Consider the following 25,705-nt stretch of genomic DNA (forward strand, 5'->3'; position numbering starts at 1 on the left):
ACCTCATTAAAAATTTGTCATTTTATTACCATTTATTACACGTCAGTTTCATTCCACACACAAAAAAATTCCTTTGCAGCTCAAAACGTTCGAGGTAAAGAGGATATTTCAGTTATTGGTAAACTATGAAGTACTCATTACTGGTCATGAACAACTGACTTGATGTGGTCATAATTCAAATACAGTATAGCCTGCGTCCCAGACGTAATCTAACCCCGGCTAGTAACAAGACAAGTGTTTAGTTTCGTCTGCGGCGCAGGCTACGAAGTAGGGAGAAGGCTTTAAAAATCTCTCGTCCCCAGGCACCTCTACGAAAACACTCTGAGGATAGGGACGTATGTATTACATTTGAGTGGTATAGGGATGTGGGTGTGGGTTGGATTTAATCAGTAAGAGAATTCCCACACTTATCCTGAGGAAAGAATTGCATAGCGATCCAAATATAATGAAACCCCTTGATATAACAAAGTGCCGAGGGACTCTGTAAATGCGTTCGTTGTTACGGGGGCTCATGATCATTATACTTAGATTCTGTTACAATTCATTTCACTGTTATTAACTTTGGCCGGGCTGCCATGGTATATTGCAATTCCCGAGTTTTGATTGGTTTACAGGCAATGGTATATATGAGCTCATATACCATGGACCACAAATATGGTGGTGTACGCGTCAGAGAGAACAGCCGGGGAGCTCAAATATTGCAATTCTTTGGGTGTTTATTTTTTACAGAACAATTATTCCACTCGCACTTGTTGGATACGAGATAGTTACAGCCAACTCGGCCCGTTGGCTATCTACCACGCATCTCATATCCACCGCGCGCTCATGGAATAACTGTTAATTACACCGGGGACTGTGTTACCAGGGTTCATGTTACGACTTGTAAAGGAGACTACCACTAAGTAATAAATAATATTTTAAAGTTTATGTTTTTTAAACTGACATACAGTCTTAAGCCAATGATACACGGTTCAACATTTGTCGAGCAACAAATGTAGCGACTGCTGTTAATGTGGAACAGTGTATAATGTGATGTTGAAATATGCCATTCAACACGTTCAACATGTTGTCTTAACATTTTTTGCTCAACAATTGTTGAAACCTGTTTCATTGGCTTAATGACTATTATCGTGTGATAATTTAATGTACCGCCGCGAGGCACACATTCAGTCTTTGCAAAATTGTGTAGCAACTGACGAAAATTTTGTGACAATTTAGTTCGATCCATTCATTACATGGTTTGCTCCGTTGCCAATTTTTTCGATGGCTTCGATTTTTTCGCTGAATTCTTCTTTTTCTTTTCGAAGTTTTTCGCGATCTTCAAGCAACTGGCCCTGTAAAGAGATAAATGAAAATCATTTTATTTGATTTGTACAATAACAACGCAACAACAACAACCACAAATTATAACTAAAGCGGGCTGTCAAGATCAATTGTTCATTGAAGGCTGTAGACTGCAGACTAACCCCAAGGCCATCCCGATAAAATGTTTCGTTTCCCATCGCCCGACCGACCCATTTTTTTTCGAAAGAAGCAAGTACTTAAACTTACAAGCACACGATCTTGTTTTATTAAAACAATTGGCATGTGATGTCCTTGTCTTTAATTAACAACGACACTACGTTTTATAAAGGCTGTTTAGACATTTGATAGTCTTTTATAACGAAAGACCACGTTTTCGAGTTGACTTTGTAAGTGTTTTTCAAGTGTTCATTCCGGCTTTTTTGTTCTTTTGCCCGACCGACCGACCCATCATCACAAGAGACGGGGCCATGGAAAACAAAACATTTTATTGGGATGGCCTAACCAATAATTGACATAACCATTATTGCTATATAGCTAAAAAATTTTCCCCAACAGTGCGCGCTCTCATCGAGGTCACAATCTAACAACAACACTGTTTCCCGCCAAATGTCTCTGAGCGGGCAACATTGCAAAATCTATGACGTCAGAGGATAGCAGTGCAATGTTACCCGCGAATGTTGACCGAAGACCGCGTTTCTCTAAGTCTTCGTTGTGCAAACTAACCTTAACCTACATTTTTATTCATTAATGACGAGTATAAGCATTATATTCATTCACTTTTCACTGGCCGTCTTATCATTCTACCTTGTCTAATTCCAGTTGTCTTCTTTCTTCTTGAAGTTCTTGTTTTCGTGTATTTATCCATTGCTCGTTCTCGATTCTGTGTTTATCAATCATCTCTTCCAGCTCCTAAGACAAAACGAATGAGAACAGTCAAAGGTCCGCAATGGGTGTAGAGGTAAAAGTCTGCGTCCCGGTCTCTCGGTCTCTGTAGCATTATGCAACTATAAGCATTTCAACTCCCCCCTGTACGGGATGCTATTCCACCGCAGGGTTACCCCCCCCCCCCCATTTATACGCTTGGATGCATGAAGAGAGGGACTATGAAAGTTATGAGTCTTGCCCAAGAACACAATACAGGGCTCGAACCCGGACCACTCGATCCAGAGTCCAACACGCTAACCATTAGGCCACTGCGCCTCCCAGATAAAATTGTTAAACAGCCCGAGAATCACGCTAAATACTGCGGCTATCAGAGAATAAGTAACTCATAGGTTATCAGATCCATCGCCAAATTCTCATTACTAATATTAAGAGAAATGTATGACAATCAGCAAGGAGAATTACAGTGCAACCCCAAGTTCACAAACTCCAACATACTGAACACCTAACGAAGTCGGATTTAACGAATTCCAGTTTATAACGAACTCAATTTCTGGCATCAGCAGCCTACGTTACTGTTTATTCACTCGGATGTCATAATGAACTGACTTTGAAATTCAGTCTAGTGAAGTACTTGCTGTAGATAGTTGACAAGACACATCGGCAAAGGATTTCTTTACAGTTTAGTTCGTAGTGGTAGCCCAAGTGCCGACGTCTATGACGAACCAAATCTTTGGAGAACATCGGATATGGCGAACCAAATCTTCGGAGAACATCGGATATGACGAACCAAATCTTCGGGGAACATCGGATATGACGAACCAAATCTTCGGGGAACATCGGATATGACGAACCAAATCTTCGGAGAACATCGGATATGACGAACCAAATCTTCGGAGAACATCAGATCTTATGACGAACAAAATCTTTGGAGAACATCGGATATGACGAACCAAATCTTCGGAGAACATCAGATATGTCGAACAAAATCTTCGGAGAACATCGGATATGACGAACCAAATCTTTGGAGAACATCGGATATGACGAACCAAATCTTCGGAGAACATCAGATATGACGAACAAAATCTTCGGAGAACATCGGATATGACGAACCAAATCTTCGGAGAACATCGGATATGACGAACCAAATCTTCGGAGAACATCGGATATGACGAACCAAATCTTCGAAGAACATCAGATAAGACAAACAAAATCTTCGGAGAACATCGGATATGACGAACCAAATCTTCGAAGAACATCAGATAAGACAAACAAAATCTTCGGAGAACATCGGATATGACGAACCAAATCTTCGGAGAACATCAGATATGACGAACCTAATCACTGTTGGGTTAATCAGTTCTTACCTTTTGTTGTTTCTCGTACAGTTCAATATGAGCTGTTTTTTCCTCGTGAAATGCTTCTGTGGCGTTTTTCAATGCGTCTTTTTGTCTATAAAAGATATCAACAGAGCCATCAGCTGACTACATGACACAAGAAACTTGTGTTCTCGACTTCACAGCGGTCAAACGCAAACGTTGACGTCACATCCGGTCTTCGCCGCCTCGAACTTTTGACTCGAAAGTGGGCAAACTTTTGTAAGAAATTGTTAAAGAAATAGTACGGTGAAAGAACATTTCAAGCTGAGACACTCAGTGGAGATGAATTATCGAATTTCCAATCCATAAGCGGCGTATAAACCTTAACTTTCCAGGGACGGCGTTAACTTTTGGCTTTAAAGCGAAAGTTTTCGGAAAATTTAAGACTTTGTATGGAAAATTTTGGCGGGAATTACACAGAAACTACGCACGCGCACGACGTTTGACCGCTGTGTGGTTCTCGACTGGGATCGTAAACATAAAGACCGCAGTGTACTGCATGGGGAGGGTAGTAAATTGCAGTCCTAACTTCAACCTCGCTCCAGAGTCTCATGGGGCAGCTGGGTCAAGAAAGACCCTGCGAACAAGTGCAGTTGTCATAAACTTACGTCTGTAGTTCTGCATATTTTGTCGAAATGTCTTCAAATAACTCCTCAATTCTTTTAACAAAGGAAGCTCTTACATCTTCAAAGTCAGCAGGCTTGGCTGGCTGAAAAAACGGGGAGAAAAACTATTAGTTTAGAATAATTTGAAAAGCCCTATTCACACAAAAACTACTACGCAAGAAGCTGATAAACCTCCTTACCTCTGTGACAGTAGGGAAAATAGGTCTGTACGGCGCGGGGACTGGAATCGATAATTCATAGGTCGACAGTGGGCCTGAAATATCGCTGGAGCTGACAGGCATGAAAAAAAAATATTAAAAACGGAAATTTGTTACTTAAAGAAAAAAGTTCAAGGCTTTGTTGTGTAACAATCTTTTCCAGAATTACGCAACCTATAACAAGCAAAAAGTTCAAATAAAGCAATACTGTATGCCAATAATCATGAAAGCAAAACCAACCCTGTACACGGCCCCGCAAGCTTAGTAGCTTTAAACCTTTTACATCATCATCATCATCATCATCATCATCATCATCATCATCATCATCATCATCATCATCATCATCATCATCATCATCATCATTATTATTATGCCAATCAAAAGGCATACATGTGTCAAACGCAGGAACACATGTAACCAGGTGCCCAAGGCGGGAAAACGTGAAATCAGTGACAAGTGCGAGAAAACATGAAACCAGGGAAAAACAGGAGCAAAATATGTCACAACAAGTGCCAAACGCGGGAAAAACGCGCCTTTACAAACCATGTCACGATAGATCGTGGTTTTGCTCGAGGAGATATCAAATAGTAGCTCTTTTCATTGGTTGAATTAATCAGTTTCAAACAGAACAAAACATACCTGGATTGAGATAACGACAAAGTGTCATTTCCTGAGAAAAAGACAAAAAAGTCACGACAGTTCATAAACGACTCGTGAGGTATAAAAAAATCACTTGCTCAAATAACAGTTAGTTCATTTTAAGAAACACATCAGCTTGCTGATATATTTAAAAAAAAAACAAGCGACGTCATCTCTACGTTGTTATGTTCATAGTACCGTAAAATGCCATGTTATAGGCCCATCTTTCCGCTAACGAAATTTAATATTCCGGTTTTATCCCCCCCCCCCCCCCCCACACAGATGTAAAGCCTTTCCCCATTCAAGTTACCAAAGTCATGAATTTGTTGCAATCAGAGCACAGATCACAACATTTGATCAGAGCGGATTTTTTACGGTATAAAAATATTCTTCATCGTCGTTGTTGTCCTCATTTCCAAACAGTTTCTTATGCCGCTTATAAGCTCCTCCGGATATAAGCTCCCCTGTTTAGTATAAACCCACCCAAAAAAACCCTTTATACGAAGTTGCATGAAGCCAAGGCCCATTACCGCCATTTTACGATGTGTTGTTATGTTGTGTACTTCAAACTGGTGAATATAATGCGGCTATAGTATGAAAAGGACCATACCCGTCATTTCTGGAGGAAGGTGTTTTAAAGCAGCACGTGTCTGTAAAATGCATACGTCATTAAAATCCTTCTGATCATTCATTCCGCCAAAAATAACGAGCTGAAAGGAAACAAAAACCAACAGATTATTAAATGGATAAATTTTTAATAATCATACTCTCTCCCTGTCTTTGAAATGAAAAGTTAGTCAAACTCTACACTCGGACACCTTCCACACAGAGTGGGGGAACAGGGAAGGCTAAACTTCGCACTTCCCGTTAGGGCTTTCCACAAGTTGCTAGAAATTATTCAAAAAGTTGCTCGTAATTTCTGAAAAAAGTGCTCGAAAGTTGCTCCAAAAATCCTAAAAAGTTGCTTTTCATTTATAAAGTTGCTCGAAAGTTGCCCCCCCAAAAATCCAAACGTTGTTTTTTATCAAGAAAATTTCCCAAAATATATGCTAGTTTCCCTTTGAAGGTAAGATTTCTAAGCAGTTTTATGCAATTTCACTGCAACAGAAGTATCTAAATAACATTTTAATGCAAAAATTTGTTAAATTACAAGAATTTCTTTCAATGAGAAAAATCATGAAGATATCTAGGCTCCTGGATGATGTCATGTTTGCTTATGAAGTAAAGATTAATTAATGCTTATTTGAAAGACCTTTACAAATAAAGAAGAATGGCGTTTACCGTTTTGAAATATCTTCTTTCGTTTTAGAGATATTTACGTTTTTGTGTTATGCAAATGAGGAAAGTGATGACGTCATAAATTGTTCCACTAAAAGATAGATCACAAAATCAAGGATATCTCTGAAAATATAAAGGTGATATTTCTGAAACTTGGCATCAGTAGTGACCTTCCTTAAAGGTGCAAGATGGCTCATACTATGATGTAACCATGGCAACACTCTTGGTTCCAGGCTCTTTCTATCATAAACCAAATATCTCCATTTGCAACCCTTTAAAGTGGGACAGAGGGTCCAGCTTGGAACACGCATAATGCCCTATTACTCTAACTCTTCTCATTAGCTTGTTGGGTGTGGATCATCTTTGATTGAGCAAAAACTGGGGATATCAGTATTAATTAATATAGGTATTTGCAGCAAAACTGTTGCCATGGCAACGGCACGACAGGTGTCATTTTGTGTCTTTTGTAGTGTACATTAATTGTGCCAAGTTTGAAGAACACAGCTCAAATATTCCAAGAGATATTCTTGATTCAATGCTTCATCTTTTTGTGGAACAATTAATGACGTCATCACTTTCCTCATTTGCATAATATAAAAACGTAAATATCTCTAAAACGAAAAAAGATTTTGCCAAAAGGAAAACGCCATTCTTTTTTATTTTGAAAAGCCTTTAAAATAAACAGCAATTATTTTTTAGTTCATAGGCACTTTAATGGAGAATGAGTCAATAGTCGAAACGTCTTCGGATGTTCCACGAAAATCTTCGGCATACTTCGTTAATTTTCGGAACGTTTGTATAACCTTCGGACAACACTCGGACAATCTTCGGAGATCTACGGTCTAGAAATTAATCAAACAAGTTGCTCGAAATATGAAAAGTTATCAAAAAGTTGCCGAGCAACTTGTGGAAAGCCCTATATACTACTTCCCGTACCTTTTAATTCCAGTTGCCGCCCGTTCCTTAGTGGTTCCTGCCTGGTTGTGCTGAACTTCTATTGCAAAATATTACGCAATGCGGGGGCTCTTTTTCTCATTTTTCCCTGCTCCCACTCTTGCCTTTCTCGCCTTCAATACCCCTCCAGCCCCATATTCTCCCAATGAAATTAACGCAAATACTCAAGGCGGCGGAAATCGAGGCTATAATTTCCGCGACATTTTTTAAGCGGAACGTTAATTTCTGAGACCTTGATTTCACCACAAATTCTAGATACAGTCCTACATTATTAATATAGCAACTAGGAAACAATAACTTTCTCTTTTCTGCACACTTTTTTTCTATCTTTTACAAGGTAAACTCTGTAAAGATTTGTGCCATCTGCAATATTTCCAGTTCATTCTTCCTTTAAGAAGAGCGGTTCTCGACATCCGTTTTTTTGTTCTACAGCCAAAATATCTTTAGAGGCATCAATAGTCGCGTTAATTTTCATTTTGAAAATTTGCCCTCTCTTTCGCGTTTATAATTTCCATTTTTTGAATAAAATTTTCCCTCCAATTCGCGTGAATTTAAGTCACGTTAATTTCAAAAACCTTAATTAACAGAAGCATCAATTTCCTATAAGGTAGGCTTTATTGTATTTCTGCCATTTCATATTTATTTGATAGATTCACGCGCAACAAATCTAAGATAATCCTTAACATTACCTGTCCATAAACTAACACAGCAATATGTCCCAGTCTCCTCTCTGGTCCAGTACCGGAACACTGAAGTTTCTTCCATTTTAATTTGGCTAGAAGGAAAAGCGTGAGTTACATCAAATAAGACATGAAATGTAGAAAACATTGAAATTGTTTTGTTATACCACTGTTCAGCTGAATACTGAACACGAATACATTGTTTGTGAATAAAAATGTGAATGAATGAGTCACGCTAGGCAAGTTCACAAGGTTCATGTGTAGTGTTAACCGTCGATTGATTGTTTAAAAGGTTTGCTGTCCAACCTTCGTCACCATACCTACAGGTTTAGATATACAGCTGTACCGGTAATTTTTTTCAATTTTACACGTGTCAAAAGAAATTTGCCGTTTCTTTGGTTTAGCATTACTACGCTTAGTGATTGGTTTAAAAACCCCGCGTCACTTTCTTGGGCCAATCAGAATTAAAACTAAAACCAATCATGACTCGCTTGCGCACGTTTTCCTGCGTTCCGTGCCAGCTACATGTATTTGATTGGAGTTTTGATTGGTTCCCTGGAAAGTCTGTGTCCATTGTGATTGGCCAGAGTGGTTACTTTGGTTTTGGTTTTACTCCTCGATTGAAAACTGCTCTAATTATAATTAATAACTCACACAAGCTAAACTTGTATACATCATCAAATGGTGTTGTAACTTTTGCTACATCATTCGATCCACCAAATAAATAGATATCCTAAAAAGAAGATTGACAAAATTAGCACACACAAATCTTATTTAAGTATAGAGTACTGCTGCTCAAAAGTAAGTAACCACTTCTCATCTCGCAAGGATTGTTCTCTAGGCATCTAAAATGGAACAAGATGTGTCATGTTTCTCTTGAACCATTTAATATGGAACATTAGTAGAAACTCAATCGTGTTCTATTTGAAATACGCAAATCTGATTGGTTCTCCCATTGATTTCTATTCGCTGATAGAAAACAATCGCGCGTGTGTTGCTCTTTAAAGGGCGATTTTTCTTGATTTTTGGCTTAAAAGGACATAAAATTGTAGGTTTTGGACTGCAATTCTTTAGAGTTTCTACTAAAACAATTAGACTACTCGCCCTCGTAATCTATGAGCAATAGTCAACTCGGCTGCGCCTCGTTGACAGGGACGGCGGAGCATTTTTCCAACTGGGGGGGGGGGCTGACTAGTGACTTGAAGTGGGGGGGGGGCTTAAAAGACCCTTTTCTTTAGTTAGTAAGTCTTTTTTTTTCGGAAAAAGTGGGGGGGGGGGCTTTACCCCCCAGCCCCCCCGGCTCGCCGTCCCTGGTTGACTATTCGCTCATAAAAAACTCGGGCTCGTAGTCTAATTGTTAATTTGAACTTGCGACAAGCTGGTGTACTTGATACATGTCTAACAAATGAGCTCAGCGGCTGTAATTAGTATTGTGTTCAAGTTGACCTTGCTTTGATGCGCACATATCGTATGTAGACTTCTAGCATGTGGTCGATGACCCTGTACATTTACAGCTTCCCATCGTAGAGTCACTACAATATGAAATTAAAAGCAATCACACGAGTTGTCAGTAAATGAATTTATCATGGGTTACGTAACCAAGTCTTGGGGGTGTTATGTGGCATTCTGTACAATGCCTCATTAGCGGGGTGTTGGGTATATATATTGCGTTGTCTTCATTTGTATTCATTCGAGTCTTACGACCGCATCAGTTCGCCCTCTAAATTAAATACCCAATGACTAAGTTTGATTAGCGTTTTCGAGTATTATCATGTTATTATAATTTATATTCAGTGGACTAGCAGATGTTCCAATTTTTGTAAACTTTGTAGCTGTTATTAGTTCTCGTTATTTTTGCCATGTATTGTTTGCGAAATTTATGTATTTGTGATTGTAAGACATAATAAAGAGGGTCGCACACGGTTCGTGTTGACACACCCCTAAAAGTGGTTGCCTATTACATGATAAATGTTTTATATTCGGTCGAGCGGGGAGCGAATTAGAATGTAAGAGATTTTGCTTATAAATCATGCACAAAATCATGATATTACAGAATAATGATAAATATTGTTAATAAGCCAGCATCATAGGCCAGCAAGGCATGCAGAGTATAGCTAGACAGTCATTATCATAAGGCAAGTATACTGACCTTTAACATGTACTTTATTTCACACCTGTATCAAAGACATGCATGTCATTATACCATAGCTTCTCTCCTCCACTTCCCCCCATAATGTAGAACTTTTCACCAGCCACTGTACAGGCATGATCACATCTGAAAAAAACACATCAACAACTATTAAATAACCTATAGCTGACAGAGTAACAGTTTCTGCTTAATGAGTGAGGAAGCTCTGTGAGGGTAAAGTAAGGAGAAAAGTAAGCCAACATGTGGCTGGCAATCAAATTGGGATGAGATGATTGATTGACTGATTGACTGATTGATATATTGATAATTTACCTTGGAGAAGGGGGGTTACCAGAGGCCTGAAGAGGTGTCCAGGTTAAATTGCCTGCAACAACAACAAAAAACAAACAAACAAACAAAACAAAAACAGTGAGTGATCATGAGTTTACTTTTCGTCCCATCCCTACCCCCTTATGGGGTAAATCACCCTACCCCATGCCACCCCTCATACAGAAATCTGTGTAGTGTTGCAAACAAACAACAACCAATCAGAGACTCTGCATTTACGTCAGTAGAGCTCACACATCAGCATAGAATTTTTGTAACAAGCTGAGAGTAGACAAATGTTAGCTAGCACTGTCTTAAGACACTCGTGTCACCCTGTTCCACCACTACCCAATAATGGGGTAATTCCCCTCACCCCATCCCTCATACAGAAATCTGTGTAGTGTTGCAGACAAATTACAACCAATCAGAGACTCTGCATTTACGTCAGTAGAGTTCACACATCGGTATAGAATTTTTCAGATTAAATCTCAAGAATCTCTTGTCTGAGCAACACAAAGACAGCTAACTGGGGTTGGGTGAGTGACGTCGTCTCTTTACTCTGAAGCTTTTAACTGGTTTGAAAATATATTTCAAACCAACAACAAATGGTCTATCTACTAGAGGTTGATAAGTTACACAAATTATAACCATAATACATGTATGCTAATATGTCATTGTTGGCTTGTTAACCATATACTGTAATATTGGACTTTCAGCAGTTGCTGTTTTCAACATCTGTGTTTACTGTTACCTGTATTGAGCATGTAAAGAACATTTGTGGCATTTCCACGGTAAATTCCTCCAAATATATACAATGTGTCTCCTACTACAGCTGTTGTGTGACCTAATGCTTTGGGTTGACGACCTTGAGTTGGACACAGTTCCCATGATAGTGTTCCTGAAAGTTGACAAGCAAAGGACATGACTTAAATATGAACAAAGTGAACATGAGGACACATTCTGGTCAAAGTTGACAAGCAAAGGACATGACTTAAATATGAACAAAGTGAACGTGAGGACACATTCTGGTCAAAGTTGACAAGCAAAGGACATGACTTAAATATGAACAAAGTGAACGTGAGGACAGATTCTGGTCAAAGTTGACAAGCAAAGGACATGACTTAAATATGAACAAAGTGAACATGAGGACACATTCTGGTCAAAGTTGACAAGCAAAGGACATGACTTAAATATGAACAAAGTGAACGTGAGGACAGATTCTGGTCAAAGTTGACAAGCAAAGGACATGACTTAAATATGAACAAAGTGAACGTGAGGACACATTCTGGTCAAAGTTGACAAGCAAAGGACATGACTTAAAAATGAACAAAGTGAACGTGATGACAGATTCTGGTCAAAGTTGACAGGCAAAGGACATGACTTAAATATGAACAAAGTGAACGCGAGGACAGATTCTGGTCAAAGTTAAAAAGCAAATTAAAATAGTAAAAAAAATCAGGATGAGTGAAAGAGGAATTTACCGTATTTACCCGTGTATAAGTCGACCTTTTTTTGCCTAAAAATCGGTCCAAAAAATTGCCCTCGACTTATACATGGGTCAAAATTTTCGACCCAAGGTTAATTTTCCAAGAAAATATTAACGCAGAGATAAAAAAAAATTACTTTCTGGCCTCAAGAATAGGGGGTCGACTTATACACGGGATCGACTAATACACAGGTAAATACGGTAGATACAACATACCTCATTTTGTTCATAGAAGAATAGAATAGGTCAATTAGGAGGGAAAATTAATATTTTGATCGTAGGGCTGAAAGGTTAACAGCTGCGAGTAACAGCCTTACCTATATCATATGCATACAATCCTTCTAAGCACTCCTCAGATTCTGGATAATTTGAGCCACCAAATAGATAAAGTACTGTGCCAACAGCACTGAAAAGTACAGAGCACATTCAAAAATAATAAATTACAAGGACTACAGTGTATACTGGAAGCTACATGTATGACAACTGTAATCCCCCCCCCCCCCTCTTCAAGCTTCAATTTATAATAATCAGGGTTCGTACCCTTTTTTCAATTTTCCAGGATTTTTCAGGACTCAGATCGATCATTTCCAAGACTTCAAAATTCACATAAATTAACCCTTTCACTCCAAAGATCTCAAATGAATATTATTTCTCCTTATTGTCTTCCATACATTTCTTATAATGTTACAGTACACGTAGTTCTGAGAATTCTGGTGTTACTTGAGTTTAACAGATTTCCAAAAACTTTCAAGGACTGGTAGTCTTTTTCAGGACTTTCCAGTCCTGGAAAGTACCACAATAAAATTCCAGGACTTTCCAGGACCTGTACAAATCCTGATAATTTGCACTGAAGCAGGACAAAAAGCAAAAGCAAAGCAAACCTTAATGTGTGTCCGTCTCTTGCACAAGGAACATCTCCCAGCTGTTGCATTCTCTCCCAAGTGACCTGTAACCCAACTATGATAGAAGATATACATTAACTGTGGAACCTCGATATAAGGAAGAGCCAAGGGACTGGCAAAATATGTTTGCTATAGCCAGGTTTTGTTATATCCAGGTTCTTTACCATATAGTTTTATTAATTTTACTGGGACAAAAAATATTGTTCATTAAACTGAATACTTTGTTATAATAGAGGTTTGTTTAATTAAGGTTCCACTGTATATGCAAGGCTCAGTGGCATAACAGTTAGTACACTAGACCCTGGATCAAGAAATCTGACTACACGTTGGTAAAGCTGGCTAGAGTTGTTGTGTTGTTTACCAGTCACTATACAGTATCTCTCTTCACCCAGAAGAAGACTAACAATGGAAAACACTAGGGGAGGGGGGTAGCATCTCATCCATTGCAGTGGAATCCCTTTGCTCCTCTGTGGCAGTTCTCCTCGACCGTCTCAATGGAATCCTGGGCTTTGATTGAGTTCTATTTAAAGTAATGACTGTCAGTGTACCGGTAATTTTGTTCGCAAGCTTAAATAAAACCAAAAGTTTGGAACCATTGCAAAGAAAATGGTGTAAATTTATATCCTTTTTTAGCATACATTTTGTAGTTAATTTCATCTCACATGTGGTTATGCTATGGTTCAATTTTTTTCCTTGGTACAATCGGGTATTTTCCTTTCAATTGTTATTCATTGCCATACATGTACATTACCATACAATGTACACTAGAACAAAGGCAAATACCAAATTGTACCAAGGGTAAAATTGAACCACAACAATTACATTTGATAACTTAATTACCTTTAATAACAAACAGATCATTTAAGTAAACAGGATCACTAGTTGATTCACTATGCTGCCCACCAAATCCACTCCCACTACTACCACCAAAAATGTATGCCTTCTTGTCCACAACGGCAGCTGCATGCCCCTGCCTGGAAAAAGAGTTAGTTTATTGTTAATACTCTATAAACTCAAAACAATAAATTATTCATATTAAAAAGGCATATATACAGTTATAAGAACTTAACAAATATCAATATATTTTTAAGCTGTAAACTTCAGAATCTGGTAAAATATTAACTAAACTGCACAGTTGAACCTCTCTATGTGACCACTTCTTGTAAGTGACCACCCGCAAAAGAGATTTCTTAATTTCCAAAATACAAATGTACAGGTGTAGTACTGTACTACAATTTTTGCAGTTATAACACTACAGTCAGAGCCCCTTGTGATCGAGCAAATTTCATTGGCATCTGCGACCATGTGAGGGATGATGGACCCATGATGGTCTGCAATTTTCTATTGTTTTTTAAAGCCTTAGATAAACAACCACTTTGGAACAAATGATCAGACCTCACAACATAATTCTTTATGTAAACAGGATACAACAAGATGCCATATGTACAAACCTGATGTGACAATAAAGTTTGTTTTTACATGTTCATTTGAACATTAATTTCATTCAATGAAGAAAGGAGCTGTTAATTTTATTCTCATTTCCTTCCTCGCTATCAGCTAAAGAGTGCTCGGTACTAAACTTCATTAACTGCTGTTTGACACAGCAGCTCAAAATATCAGGTCTGTATCCTTTGCTTTCTACTTTAAAGTGACCAAGCAATGACCGAGGTCTTAGGAACACTCTTTGTTGTTTGTATATTTTCTAATATTTCCTTTAGTTCTTGTAGTTTTGTACCATCACATTTCGGAAATCTTTCCGCCATTAAGTTTCGGTCATTTAGGATTCCATGGAACTATAATTATTTTTACATGTAAGTATACACGTGTATTTCAAATACTACTGGTCTTAGCCAATCACATATTTTCAGAAATTTCTTAGCCTGCAGTATAAGAGTAGTAACTATTTTATGGTCAAAGTTAAATTGCTCTAATAAAATAAACAATAAAGTTAACTTATATAGGTAATTACTATAATATATAAATTATCATAAATTATCATAAATAATCATCAGGAACCTCATGTAGCTTCATGTAATGTACTGATTGGTTTAGAGCCAATTTCCCTGACATCCCTATTTGATAAATTACATACAGTATTCTGTGATAAAGCAACAATTTATTACTGTTCTGTAGCTACAAATAATTTGAACAATTATGATCGCCTATAAGCCTACTCCCGGCAATATCAATCAATGAAAATTAATCATTGATTGCAATCATTATAATCAATAGAAATCAATAATATTCCATTGATTATTATTGATTGGTTCTACCAATCAATAAAAATCGATACTCACTCACCAAATGGTCTTAATTGCTATTGATTATTATTGATTTTCATAGATAATCAATAACTGATTATGCAACTTTATGGTGCATAGTAGGTTGGATGTGCGTCATAAATCACGGGCATATTTATGCGTCCAGGATGAATTAATTGCACACGTTTTTCCTTGCATTCCCACCGCAGGCCACTGAGACTGAAGAAAGTAGAAATTAACAGTAAATAACATGTTCTGGTTTCAAAAAAATCAAACGCTTTAGTTCGCTTTTTTAAAATGATAACCTGCAGTAAACTGATGCTACACTTGAAATTTTTGATTTGTCACAAGAAATAAAGTTCACTGAATGGTTTGTTAGTTCATATAGTGCATTTTATTGCAAATAAATAACAAATTTTATAATCAATAAAAGTCAATGATAATCAATAAAAATCAATACTCACTCAACTTTTAGGCATTGATTTTTATTGATTTCCAATACCAATCAATTAATTGTTATTGATTATTATTGGTTATTATTGATTTTAGCGGAGCTCCTTAGCGGCCCGTAAGGGCCGCAGAGCGGAGCACCATACCCATAAAAAAAAACACATGAAAAAAAAAAAAAACACATGAAATAAAATAGGAAACCTCTGCATCCGAGTTTTCATGGTCATCATGGCTAGCGGCATGCCTCGCGGGCGCGTACGGCGGCGTACAAACGTACGTACGGTGTTGCGCACATCCGGGATCTTGAAAGGTCTTGACAACTCGCGCAGTACTGGCGCGAAATAATTTTGCAGTGTGAGGAAAAAAAAGTGTGAGGTCTAAACAGCTAGTCTGAAAGTTAGAACTTGAGACAAACACATTTATTTTGGCTCCTTGTTATGCCGATGACTACAAACGAGAGCAGGGTAAACTTAACTTCGAGGAAACAGGGTTTAAGCGATTTGCGACGGGAAAGAGATCGCGAGAGATCCAGAAAACCCGGACAGAAAGCAGGCGAAAAAGTATAGCAAAGCGCCTGTCGAACCTGGTAGCAAAGTAGCGAAGAAAAGCGACTAAAATAGCAAGAGAGGTGCCGAGGAAACAGGCAAAGAAATAGCGGAGAACAAAGGAACGGAGATAAAACGAGCAGACGAGTGTACCTACTGCGGCCAACTGGTGAGTACAAAACTGCAGTGTTTCCGTCATTTAATATCTCTACGTTTTGTCTTAAGCTTACTTTATACGCAAAGTAAGCTTATATTGACGGCACATTTTACTTGCTTTCGCCACTAAGCATTTGCTTGTGACATGAACAATGTTGAAAAATACTATTCGTTAAAATTCAGTTTTACCAGGTTTTACTGATCAAATAGGAGGATTTGATTATGTAAACAAATAATTGTTGGGCCTTCGAGGAACGAATTCACAAAGAATATCACTTCAACACATCTCGAAGAAAATTAAGCTTACGATTTTTAAATGCTTGTGATATGATTATTTTGTTTTACAGTGCTGGAAGAGCAGCTGAGATGAGAATGAAAGTGATGTCAGTTTGCACGAAGCACCTGGAATTTCGTTAACTCCGAGTGAAATAGATCGATTCAGTGTATGCAGTTTATTGATATTCATGATGGAGGTAAAATTACTGTTCATTTAGTCAGAGTAAATAAACTTCAGCTTCATTACTTAGCTCTTTTGTTCCCAAATATATTAAATAATCCACTTGTCATGTAGTTCTGTTCACTATTGAGCGTTCATGTGGATTACATAACAATGTCAACAATTTTGAGATTTTGAGGTCTGTTTTGCTGGTTTCATTCAGAATGTCAACAGTAAATGTTATATTTGTCATAAAAAAATCACAATCTTGTTGTGGAATTTGGAAAATGCACACAACAAAGGTTAATGACTACTGGAAAACTGGAATCTTTGTGAGTAAATTCATGCCATTTTAGACACTGTATGCAGCTGTGCATGCAAACTTATTATTAATTAAATGTGTATCTTTAAAAATCTTAGTATTACTGTTAAGAAAAAAGCTTTTAAGATGTGGCAATGTTTTTCCTATGCATGTACATGTATATATAGGGGTAGAGGGGAGGGGGAGTATTTAAAGGTCAAACCTTTTAAAGAGGGAGTGTAAGGGTTTGCAGTGATGCTTTGAGTTTATTAAAATATCAGGACCTGAACAATCGATGGAATCGATAATCGATGGCAATCGATAACAATCGATGACAATCGATATCAATTAATCGATTGATATTGATAATCGATGAACAATCGATCGCTAAAGTTTTTGTGATTATCGATTGTCATCGATTATCAATTTCATCGATAATCGATGACAATCGATCAATTAACTAACATCGATTTTCATCGATTATCAATATCATCGATTACCAATTCAATCGATCATTTAACTGCCATCGTTTTTTATTTGACTAGTATTTGATAAATATGTTTACTTTAAAACACACGGTCTCTCTTGTATGTTATATTTTATTAGCAACAACAATGATAACCTTTCCAAAAAATGTCAATACAACGAGAAACTTACTAACTTAACAGTAATAAGGCAATAATTATTTAAAACAAACGTTTTGAGCTTAAGTCTTATTCGCCTCCATCAACGAAGCGTACGCTTTTCGGTCTGGTTTGCTTTCGAACCAACTCCTGGCAAAGTAAATAGAAATCGCAACTTACAGAATTCCTCGCTGTCTAAGTACAATGTAATTTTTCTAAAACTCTGTCTTGTAGTCCATAAACATTTTCTCGCTCGTCCGAAATATTTCAAATCAAACAGTAGCAGAGAGAACTCAAAAATACGTCGTCCGTACGTCGGAACGAAAACGAGACAACAGTGGGAGTCTGGTGATGAGTTTCGCCTGTCACGTCCGCCATTTTTGACTCGGTCACGAATAACGAAGTGTCTTTGGAATTCTAGCGCTAGCAAACAGTAGGAAACTCGAATGAAAAACAGAAACATTAAAGCTTATGATGTAAACTTCATCTCAATGGAAAGGAGCTTTATTATTTTTTTTTACAAAACAACATATGTAAGTATTTACTTCATGCTTCGGATTGATTGTGTGTTTAATGCCAATCGATGGCAATCGATGAAGTTCGCGACCACCAAAGTGTGATTATCGATTGATCATCGATTGGCCGATGCCAATCGATGCCAATCAACAGTAATTAATCGATTGTCATCGATTGATCGATTGATTTTCCGATCATCGATTTTCATCGATTGTTCAGGTCCTGAAATATTTACAGTAGAACCCTGCTAACTCGAACTCTGAAGGGAAACGAAAATGAGTTCGAGTTAGCGGGGTTTTTCGAGTTAGCGGGGTTGATTGAATATTTTATTTGCCAAGTTAATAATTGATAGTTTACTGATTTTTAAGCACTTCAGTATACAGTACTGTGCAAATTGAACTTATCTTGCCAGAAACTCTAAAGCGACCACACATTCTTTTGTTAAGAGTGGAAAATGACTGTCAAATACATGATCTGTTCATTGCTATAATCAATGGGCAACCGTTGCGAGTTGCAAGTTCTGGAATTCGAGTTATCAGCGTAAAAAGTTTGACCCAAATTTTGTTCAAGGGAAACAAAATTTAGTTCGAGTTAGCGGGGTTTTCGAGTTATCCGAGTTCGAATTTAACCGAGTAAAAATGACTGAAAAGTGGGGTCAAATCCAAGGGAAATGGAAGTGAGTTTGAGTTAGCAAGGTTGTTCGAGTTATCCGAGTTCGAGTTACCGGTTTTTTTTCTGTAGTTGACTTCGCAGTTATCAGTAAAAAAAATAGTCTGTGCTGATACATCTCTGTTAAATATATAAGGTATCCTTTCGCATCCAGTAGTTTTGCTTCACTTTATACAAGCTTGCGTTAAGTGTTTTGTTTTATAAATTATTGATTTTCATACCAATTAATCAATTTTAATTTAATCTGTGGCATTTGACTTTTTTCAGGGTTAACATGAATTTCAGAATTTGCAGAGCCACAGACACAAAAACAGAATGTGGACAAGGACATCAAAAGAAAACAGGAAGGATTAAGATTATCCAGCTTGATGTTTGGGTGTCTTCATGATGCCATTTTCAAGAGACTAGTAAATTACATGTAAATTGAAATCAAGAAAAGCTGCAAATGAGCAAAGTTTATATTTTAAATGTTAACGTATTTACAGTGTACTTCAGAAAACAACTTCTTGATTGACCTGTCTCTTTCACATCTTTTTAGATGTAACAAGGGCATTATGAAGTGATCTTTTTAAGAATAATTTATGCAGCCAAAACAGTAACAGCAGAAATGAATGGGAGTTTAAAATTGCTATTTTCAATGTTTTGGCTGGTAAGAAACCACATGTGACCAAGCTAAAATCTCTTTGGCCGGTTAACATGACCTGTAAGTGTCCAAATATTTTGAGCCCTCGACTACACAGGACTTACATGTAGTTGTCTAATTACTGTATATCATAAGATCTTTGGTTGACCTTGGGGGAGGTAGTGGAGGTAAAAAGCAATGTAATAATTTGAATTTGGATTGGTAATGCTGAAACTGGTGTAATTCTTAAGTATAGAGGTTAAAATCGTGATTGCAAGCAATATGCAATACCAATTTCATTCTTATGTGTTGTATGCTGCGTACAATTTATAAGAACAGCTATAATGTTAAAATTAGTGAAATATTCTAAAGCCAGATTAAATTTGCAGTATCCATTAGGTACCATGAAGCAACCAAATTGTGACTCATTTGCTTACTTTGTGAACTTCATGACGAATGGGCAACATGACTCCACAAAAATGTGTACAATAAAGCATACAAATTTTTAAAAGAGCAGTCAAAGTATTGATGCTTTTTTTCTTGCATAGTTTTATACACAAGCAAACATGATTCTATTTTTTCTGCGTAATCAAAGAACAAAACTGAGTTTGAGACACACAAACAATATTCTATCTTCCCAGAATTTTTTTTTTTTTTTTATTTCTGTAAGTGAAGTGAAACCCCTTAAGAGGAAGGGGACTCAAAAAGACATGTAAAAGTAAAAAAGGTGCTATCATCCTTTTTTTTGGGGGGGGGGGGGGGGCGAGGGGGGGTGGGATGGGGTTACAGAATGTCCCTTCTTTGCTTCCAGTTAGTTTCACTCCGGTTTGCTTGTAGTTAGGTTCACCCCTGTTTGCTCGCAGTTAGCTTTATTCATCCGGTGTGCTTGGGATTAGCTTTCACTCTAGTTTGCTTGTGGTTAGCTTTCACTCCGGTTTGCTTGGCATTAGCTTATGGCAATATGCTGTAAACCCTTTGCTACATGTATGACCTCTGCCATTTCCATTCAAAATTAAAATATAGGCAAATAGTGAAAATAAAAACAAATGAATGAATGAAAAAAAGAAAATTAACCATATTCTTAATGTAGATGTATATTATTTCCTATATACTCTAAATGTTAAGTGCTTTGCTAATTTACCACGTGATATGCCTATCTACCCCAACATGCAGCCCTACTACCCCCTCCTTATCTTCGAAGGTTACATAATTACCCGTTTTGCAGCATAATTTCCCATCCAGACTTCTGGATCATAATGCTGTCGGTGGAATTAAAACGTTTTGATTGATTTTGTTTGTTCTCGGCTTATTTGGTGTTGCTGTATACGGTACTCCCATATAAGGGCTATACGGGTATGTGCTGCTCAACAGGGTGTGCCTTTTGCCTCTCTGACTCTGAAACAGGGTATACAAATCACTCTTTTGACTGTGGAACACTATCAAGTTTAGCTATGAAAATCCGCTCCTCTCATTGGTTTTTCTCCAAGCCACAGACAAAGTCAAGTGAGCGCTTTGTGATGTACGCTAGTGTTTTTATATCTATCTTCATATATTTTTCATTGTGGATATTGTCTGGAACAGGGTACCTATTTTGCACTGTTTGTCTGGAACAGGGTCGCAAATTGAGCCGTTTTTCTCTGGAACAGGTCCAGAGTCTCAGCGACTCAGTGGCACACCCCTTGAGTAAATTTTAGGGAGTACCTCTCCCCCCCCCCCCCCCCCCGGGACACGGTAAAAAAAAGTAAGTAACAATATTAAAATTTATAAAAAAAAAATAAAACGAATATTATATTCTTAGCCTTAAAATTGTACAATGGCTTGAATTCAGGTTTCAATAAAGTGCAAAATAATTAACTGGGGAGCTCCGCTTTTAGGCTTGCCTAAATCTATATATTATTGATTATTGATTTTCACTGATTGATATCGCCGGGGCCTACTGTACAGGTCTGTACACACACACACACGCGTGAAACCTTGTGTCTACAGCAAGAAAATAACAAATAATATAATAAAACTCACTGTACCTTGGAGCGGGGCTAGGTCCATTTATTGCTCTTGTGACCCAAGAGCAATTGGAAGAAGACATTTCAGCGGTAAATTACCTCCAAGTTACGGTATTTATTTCATCCTTCTATGAGATATTTTTCTATGTTGTGGTTTTCCGCTGCTCAGAAACGGACGGGCGCAAGGGACGCTGGTAAACCCGAGCCCACGATACGACAACAAACAACGAGTTACCTTGGAATATATGCGCAGCGCAGTGGGGCGATTTGCAGCTGGAGTCATACGAAAAGACCGAAAATATCAACATAATTTGTTTGAATATTCTTTTTGTTACAGCAATCAGTTAGTCCTAAATGTGTCCTAGATGCATAAGGTAATCATTGGAAAGAAGCGTCTCAAAAGACTGGTTTCTCTTCCAACGACAGGAACCAGAAAATGGCGATCGAAAGACTCGAGAGAAGGGGCTGGCTCGGTGAGTTTTGGCGTAAGAATTTGTTGACTCATCTACCGCGAAACCTTGATTTTTTACACGTTGTGTGTAAGGATAATATACTGCATGCTTTCTGTAAACAGATCGATAACGTTCCTTTTATTCAAAGCATATTCCTGTTGGATTGCGCTTCGTGTCAGAAGTGTTTGACACGATGTCTGGAAGTCAAACAAAATTAAAATATACTTGCGTGTGGTGTGAAATTATTATTCTTTTGTGGATTGGACAAAAGAAATAACTACTTAAGCTGGTGTTAAATGTTTTACTTTCTAACAATCATGCTAGGAAGTTATATTAACGAGAGAGTTCGTTGAAGTTTCGGTCCGATTTTAACGTATACATGTAGAAACTTTTAGCCGGCGAGAAAAAGCACAATTGATGTTTTGAAGTCTGAAGCCTTTCATCATCTTATTCGGTTCGATTAGGCGACTCAACTAAAATAAATGGCAAGAAGGGTTTCTTGTAGTCCTACCAGCCTGTTGCCTGTGATTTCTGTGGTTGTTTTAAACTAAAAATAAACCATGTTTAAGTTTAAAGCTATTAATTCTGGTCTTTTTAGTGTTTGCTATAAATAATGTATTAGTTCAAGCTACAGTTCTCCCCTACTTAACTTGTGTTATGTTGTTGCTATAGATCTGTGGACTCAAAATTATCTTTTGACATATTTAACAAATACATAAGTTAGCTATTACATGTAAGCTCTCTTTTATTCACCCCAAAGTGAAGAAAAAAAAATGCAAGACTATAGTAAAATATCATATAATGTAATTTACATTTTTCTTTTAAAAACTTTAGTGTGTGTGGTTCTTAAAAGTATACTTTTTTATTGTAAAACTTTCTCCTGTTCATATGTCATGTACTAAAAGTGAATATAGGTTATTAAATTATAGTAACGTGTATAAATGTTTACAGCAATTTATAAATGAGCTGTTAATTTTATCTTTCAGGGATTTGGAAAACCAAATGTTTATCATGCCACAGTGGTTATCTTTTTAGAATTTTTTGCTTGGGGTCTTCTCACGTCACCAATGTTGACAGTAAGTTTATACATTTGTTGTTGTACAAGTTCACCCTTGGTACATGTACAATTTGAAATTTTCCTTTGTTTTGGTGTACATGTATGGTAATATAAACAAATTATGATAATAAAAATGAATATACAGCAATGGAAAAATATTAATATCAAATTGTGCCAAACATCAAATTGAACCACAACATATAAAAAAACGTCCTTGAAAATTTGATAATGAACAATACATGTACTACAGTACAGTTTACAACAATGTAGTTGCATTGCCAACAATCTTGTTCCAGGAGCACTTGTTTGAAAATTTGGCCATGTACTCATTAACCCATTCAAATTTTAAGTGTCACAGTTTTGTTGTCATGGTATTCGCTTTTGTTAGAGTTACACATGTAAACTTGTCCTTTGTTTTGCATGAACAATGTATCCCAAAAGAGTTATTGGTTATGGATAACAAAATATTATGTGTTTAAGGAGATGTGTGTTATGTACAGAATGTGTTCAGTAAAATGCACAAGCATATTTTGTGTGTGTGTGTTAAAATTGCCTTAAAAATTCTGGGCTGTACTTACAGTGTATAGGCACAAAGTTGTTTTGTAAACATGTTAACCAAATTGAATTAATGGCTCAGAGAATTAACATTGTTGGCTCAAAATACCGTATAAATTACAATAAAGCTACATGGTTTAAATTTATCTTTGGCTTAAATTTTTTAAAGTAAAGTACTACATGTACTACATGCATTACAATAAGTATATAAGGTTAGAAAATAATATGACCACTAGAGCCATACCTTTGTTGAAGACACAACTTCTAAGTGGTCAGGATACTGTTAGCAATCCGATGCACATCTTGGCCAGTTCTTAGAGAAGCTTACATCAGTAAATTCCATAACTTTCATGTACGTGTAGAAGCACCTTGCTACTGGATGCTGACATGCTTAACTAGTGTTGTTGTGGAATATTTACACTAAAACTAAGCAACAGTAAGTGTATTGAGCACTTGCATCAATATGACAAGACCTGTTTGCCTTTATGGGCAATACATTTTGTATACACTGTACAAAAAATTAAGTTGGAGATCACAGCCTCACAGTGCTGTTAGAAATAGTCAATTTGATCAAAATTGAATTTGAGAATTTCTTCTGTTGTTTGTAACTAAGGCATTTTAATTTATAACATACAATGTACAATCATGAACTGGTACTGTCGCTACCATTCAAATGATAAACAACTTTAATTAGTATGTCAATATGGTGCCCATGAAGGTAAACAAGAACGTACTGTGAGGAGATTTTGCTGTCAATATCGTGCACTCCTGAACTCACCCAATATTGCTTTAAATTTTTTATTCCAAAAAAATAAAATAAAAATAGCATCCATGCAGGCCTTCTGACAGGGTGCGGGAAAAAAAAGAAAATTGTGCGGGTTTTGGGAGGAAAATTGTGCGGTAAAAAACGGCGATTGTGCGGGAATTGTGCGAGATTGCGCAATCGTGTAGAATAACAAATATTCGATCACCAGGCCCCCCAAAAAAACCTGACATGGAGGAAATTCTGGTTCAATGAAAAGTGCAACTATTGTCCTCTTAGCTTGCTTATTAAACATAAACCAAATTTCCATTTTTGCTACAATTTTGGCCAAAGTTTGTATCAACAAAATCATGTTGCGTGACACGATCGATTAAGTTTAATTTATTCAAAACCGTAATTCCTGGGCATAATTCTGCCTCGAAATAAAATGTTTTCGATCATAACAAGTTACTTTATGAAAAATCCAAACATTTTTGTACTTTCTTTGATATGTAGAGCGAATATTTTCTCATAGGTTTAAAACTCTTCATGACTGAAATTGCTGCAAAAACCACAACACTGAGACCAAATGCAAATTCAATTGCGTGCGGCTTTTAATTAGACAACATTTTTATTTTAAACTTAGAAATAAGAGCGTGAAATTTGTATTTGCTGAATAAAAACGTCCTTCACTTGAATAACAAAAAGAAACCCTGTTTCTTGACGAGAAGTTAATGATTTCTGTCGCCCAAAGTTGCAGCGCTTTTGTTTGTCAATTCGCAAATCAGTCCGTTTGCCTTTGCGAAAAATAAATATCAAGTTCCGACAAATTGGCAGGCATGTCAGTGCGGCGGTAAATTTCTTCAGTGTTTCGTCTTTGCTATCGGTTCATCCTATGTATATGTATATATTTAAAACTGAGCGAGGAAACAAACACGTTAGAGAGAAAAGCGATATTTTGTTTTGGAAGGTAACATCATATGGCAACACAAAGGAAACACGGCGACACACTGCGTTATCTTCAAAAGCTATCGCGCCGACAAGAAAATTTTTGCGTTCACTACATTTTTGCCAAACACTCGAAGTTTGTCACGGAATGCAAAGATCTGATCTGACTGTGTTCTTTTTATCGATCTATAACTCACGTAAATATTTTGTCAACCCTCTGTGTGATTGGGCGGTGATCAAATAGGAAAGGAATATATTTTTCACTTTGAATCACAAAGCCATGTGGTGCTGTTTAACAGAGTATCTGATTCGTCATTTGCAAAACAATAATGCCGCAAATCGCCAATAAAAAAAAAGATAAGACTGAGACGAGAGACGAGTGCCCAGGCCGCCACGGAGCTATGTAGATGCCTTGTTGTTTTTATATCCGCTCGAGCTGTTCAGTCGCCGAAAGCGGCGGATTTCTCGATTGTTTTGCGAGGTCAATAGCCTAAATATAGTCTTAAAAGCTTCTTTAAATCTTGTCAGTCAATGGGAATACCGAATTAATTAGATTTTTAACAAAATCTTTCGATATTGTGCGGGA

The 25,705-nt window shown here is 37.2% G+C and overlaps 2 protein-coding genes and 1 long non-coding RNA gene across 4 annotated transcripts in view; 2 read left to right on the forward strand and 1 right to left on the reverse strand.

Moving 5' to 3' along the window:
* Window positions 1-23,810, reverse strand: LOC144637992 (kelch domain-containing protein 3-like). 2 transcript variants are annotated; one of them, XM_078497086.1, is made up of 17 exons: window positions 23,674-23,810; window positions 13,624-13,757; window positions 12,763-12,838; window positions 12,199-12,287; window positions 11,147-11,293; window positions 10,402-10,453; window positions 10,115-10,215; window positions 9,387-9,472; window positions 8,595-8,673; window positions 7,950-8,035; window positions 5,639-5,738; window positions 5,029-5,059; window positions 4,372-4,462; window positions 4,175-4,275; window positions 3,555-3,639; window positions 2,110-2,214; window positions 1-1,334 (listed from the first exon to the last, which is right to left on the reverse strand). In XM_078497086.1, the coding sequence occupies exons 3-17, from the start codon at window positions 12,810-12,812 to the stop codon at window positions 1,215-1,217; spliced, it is 1,323 nt and encodes a 440-aa protein (XP_078353212.1). In that variant the 5' UTR covers window positions 12,813-12,838; window positions 13,624-13,757; window positions 23,674-23,810; the 3' UTR covers window positions 1-1,214. The 2 variants fall into 2 exon arrangements, with proteins under 2 accessions (XP_078353212.1, XP_078353211.1); XM_078497085.1 differs by lacking the exon at window positions 23,674-23,810 and adding an exon at window positions 21,387-21,572.
* Window positions 16,799-19,875, forward strand: LOC144637522 (uncharacterized). The gene is made up of 2 exons (XR_013567734.1): window positions 16,799-18,088; window positions 19,008-19,875. It is a non-coding gene; the product is annotated as an uncharacterized LOC144637522 (long non-coding RNA).
* Window positions 21,614-25,705, forward strand: part of LOC144637995 (hippocampus abundant transcript 1 protein-like) — a 14,389-nt gene continuing 10,297 nt past the window's right edge. Inside the window, exons 1-2 of the mRNA XM_078497090.1 lie at window positions 21,614-21,838; window positions 22,804-22,893. Of these exons, the coding sequence (XP_078353216.1) occupies window positions 21,731-21,838; window positions 22,804-22,893 (198 nt within the window). The 5' untranslated portion in view covers window positions 21,614-21,730. The remainder of the gene's footprint in view (window positions 21,839-22,803; window positions 22,894-25,705) is intronic.

This window comes from Oculina patagonica, chromosome 14 (genome assembly GCF_052425735.1).
Source record: "Oculina patagonica isolate OP01 chromosome 14, crgOcupat, whole genome shotgun sequence".
Taxonomy (NCBI): Eukaryota; Metazoa; Cnidaria; class Anthozoa; order Scleractinia; family Oculinidae; genus Oculina; species Oculina patagonica.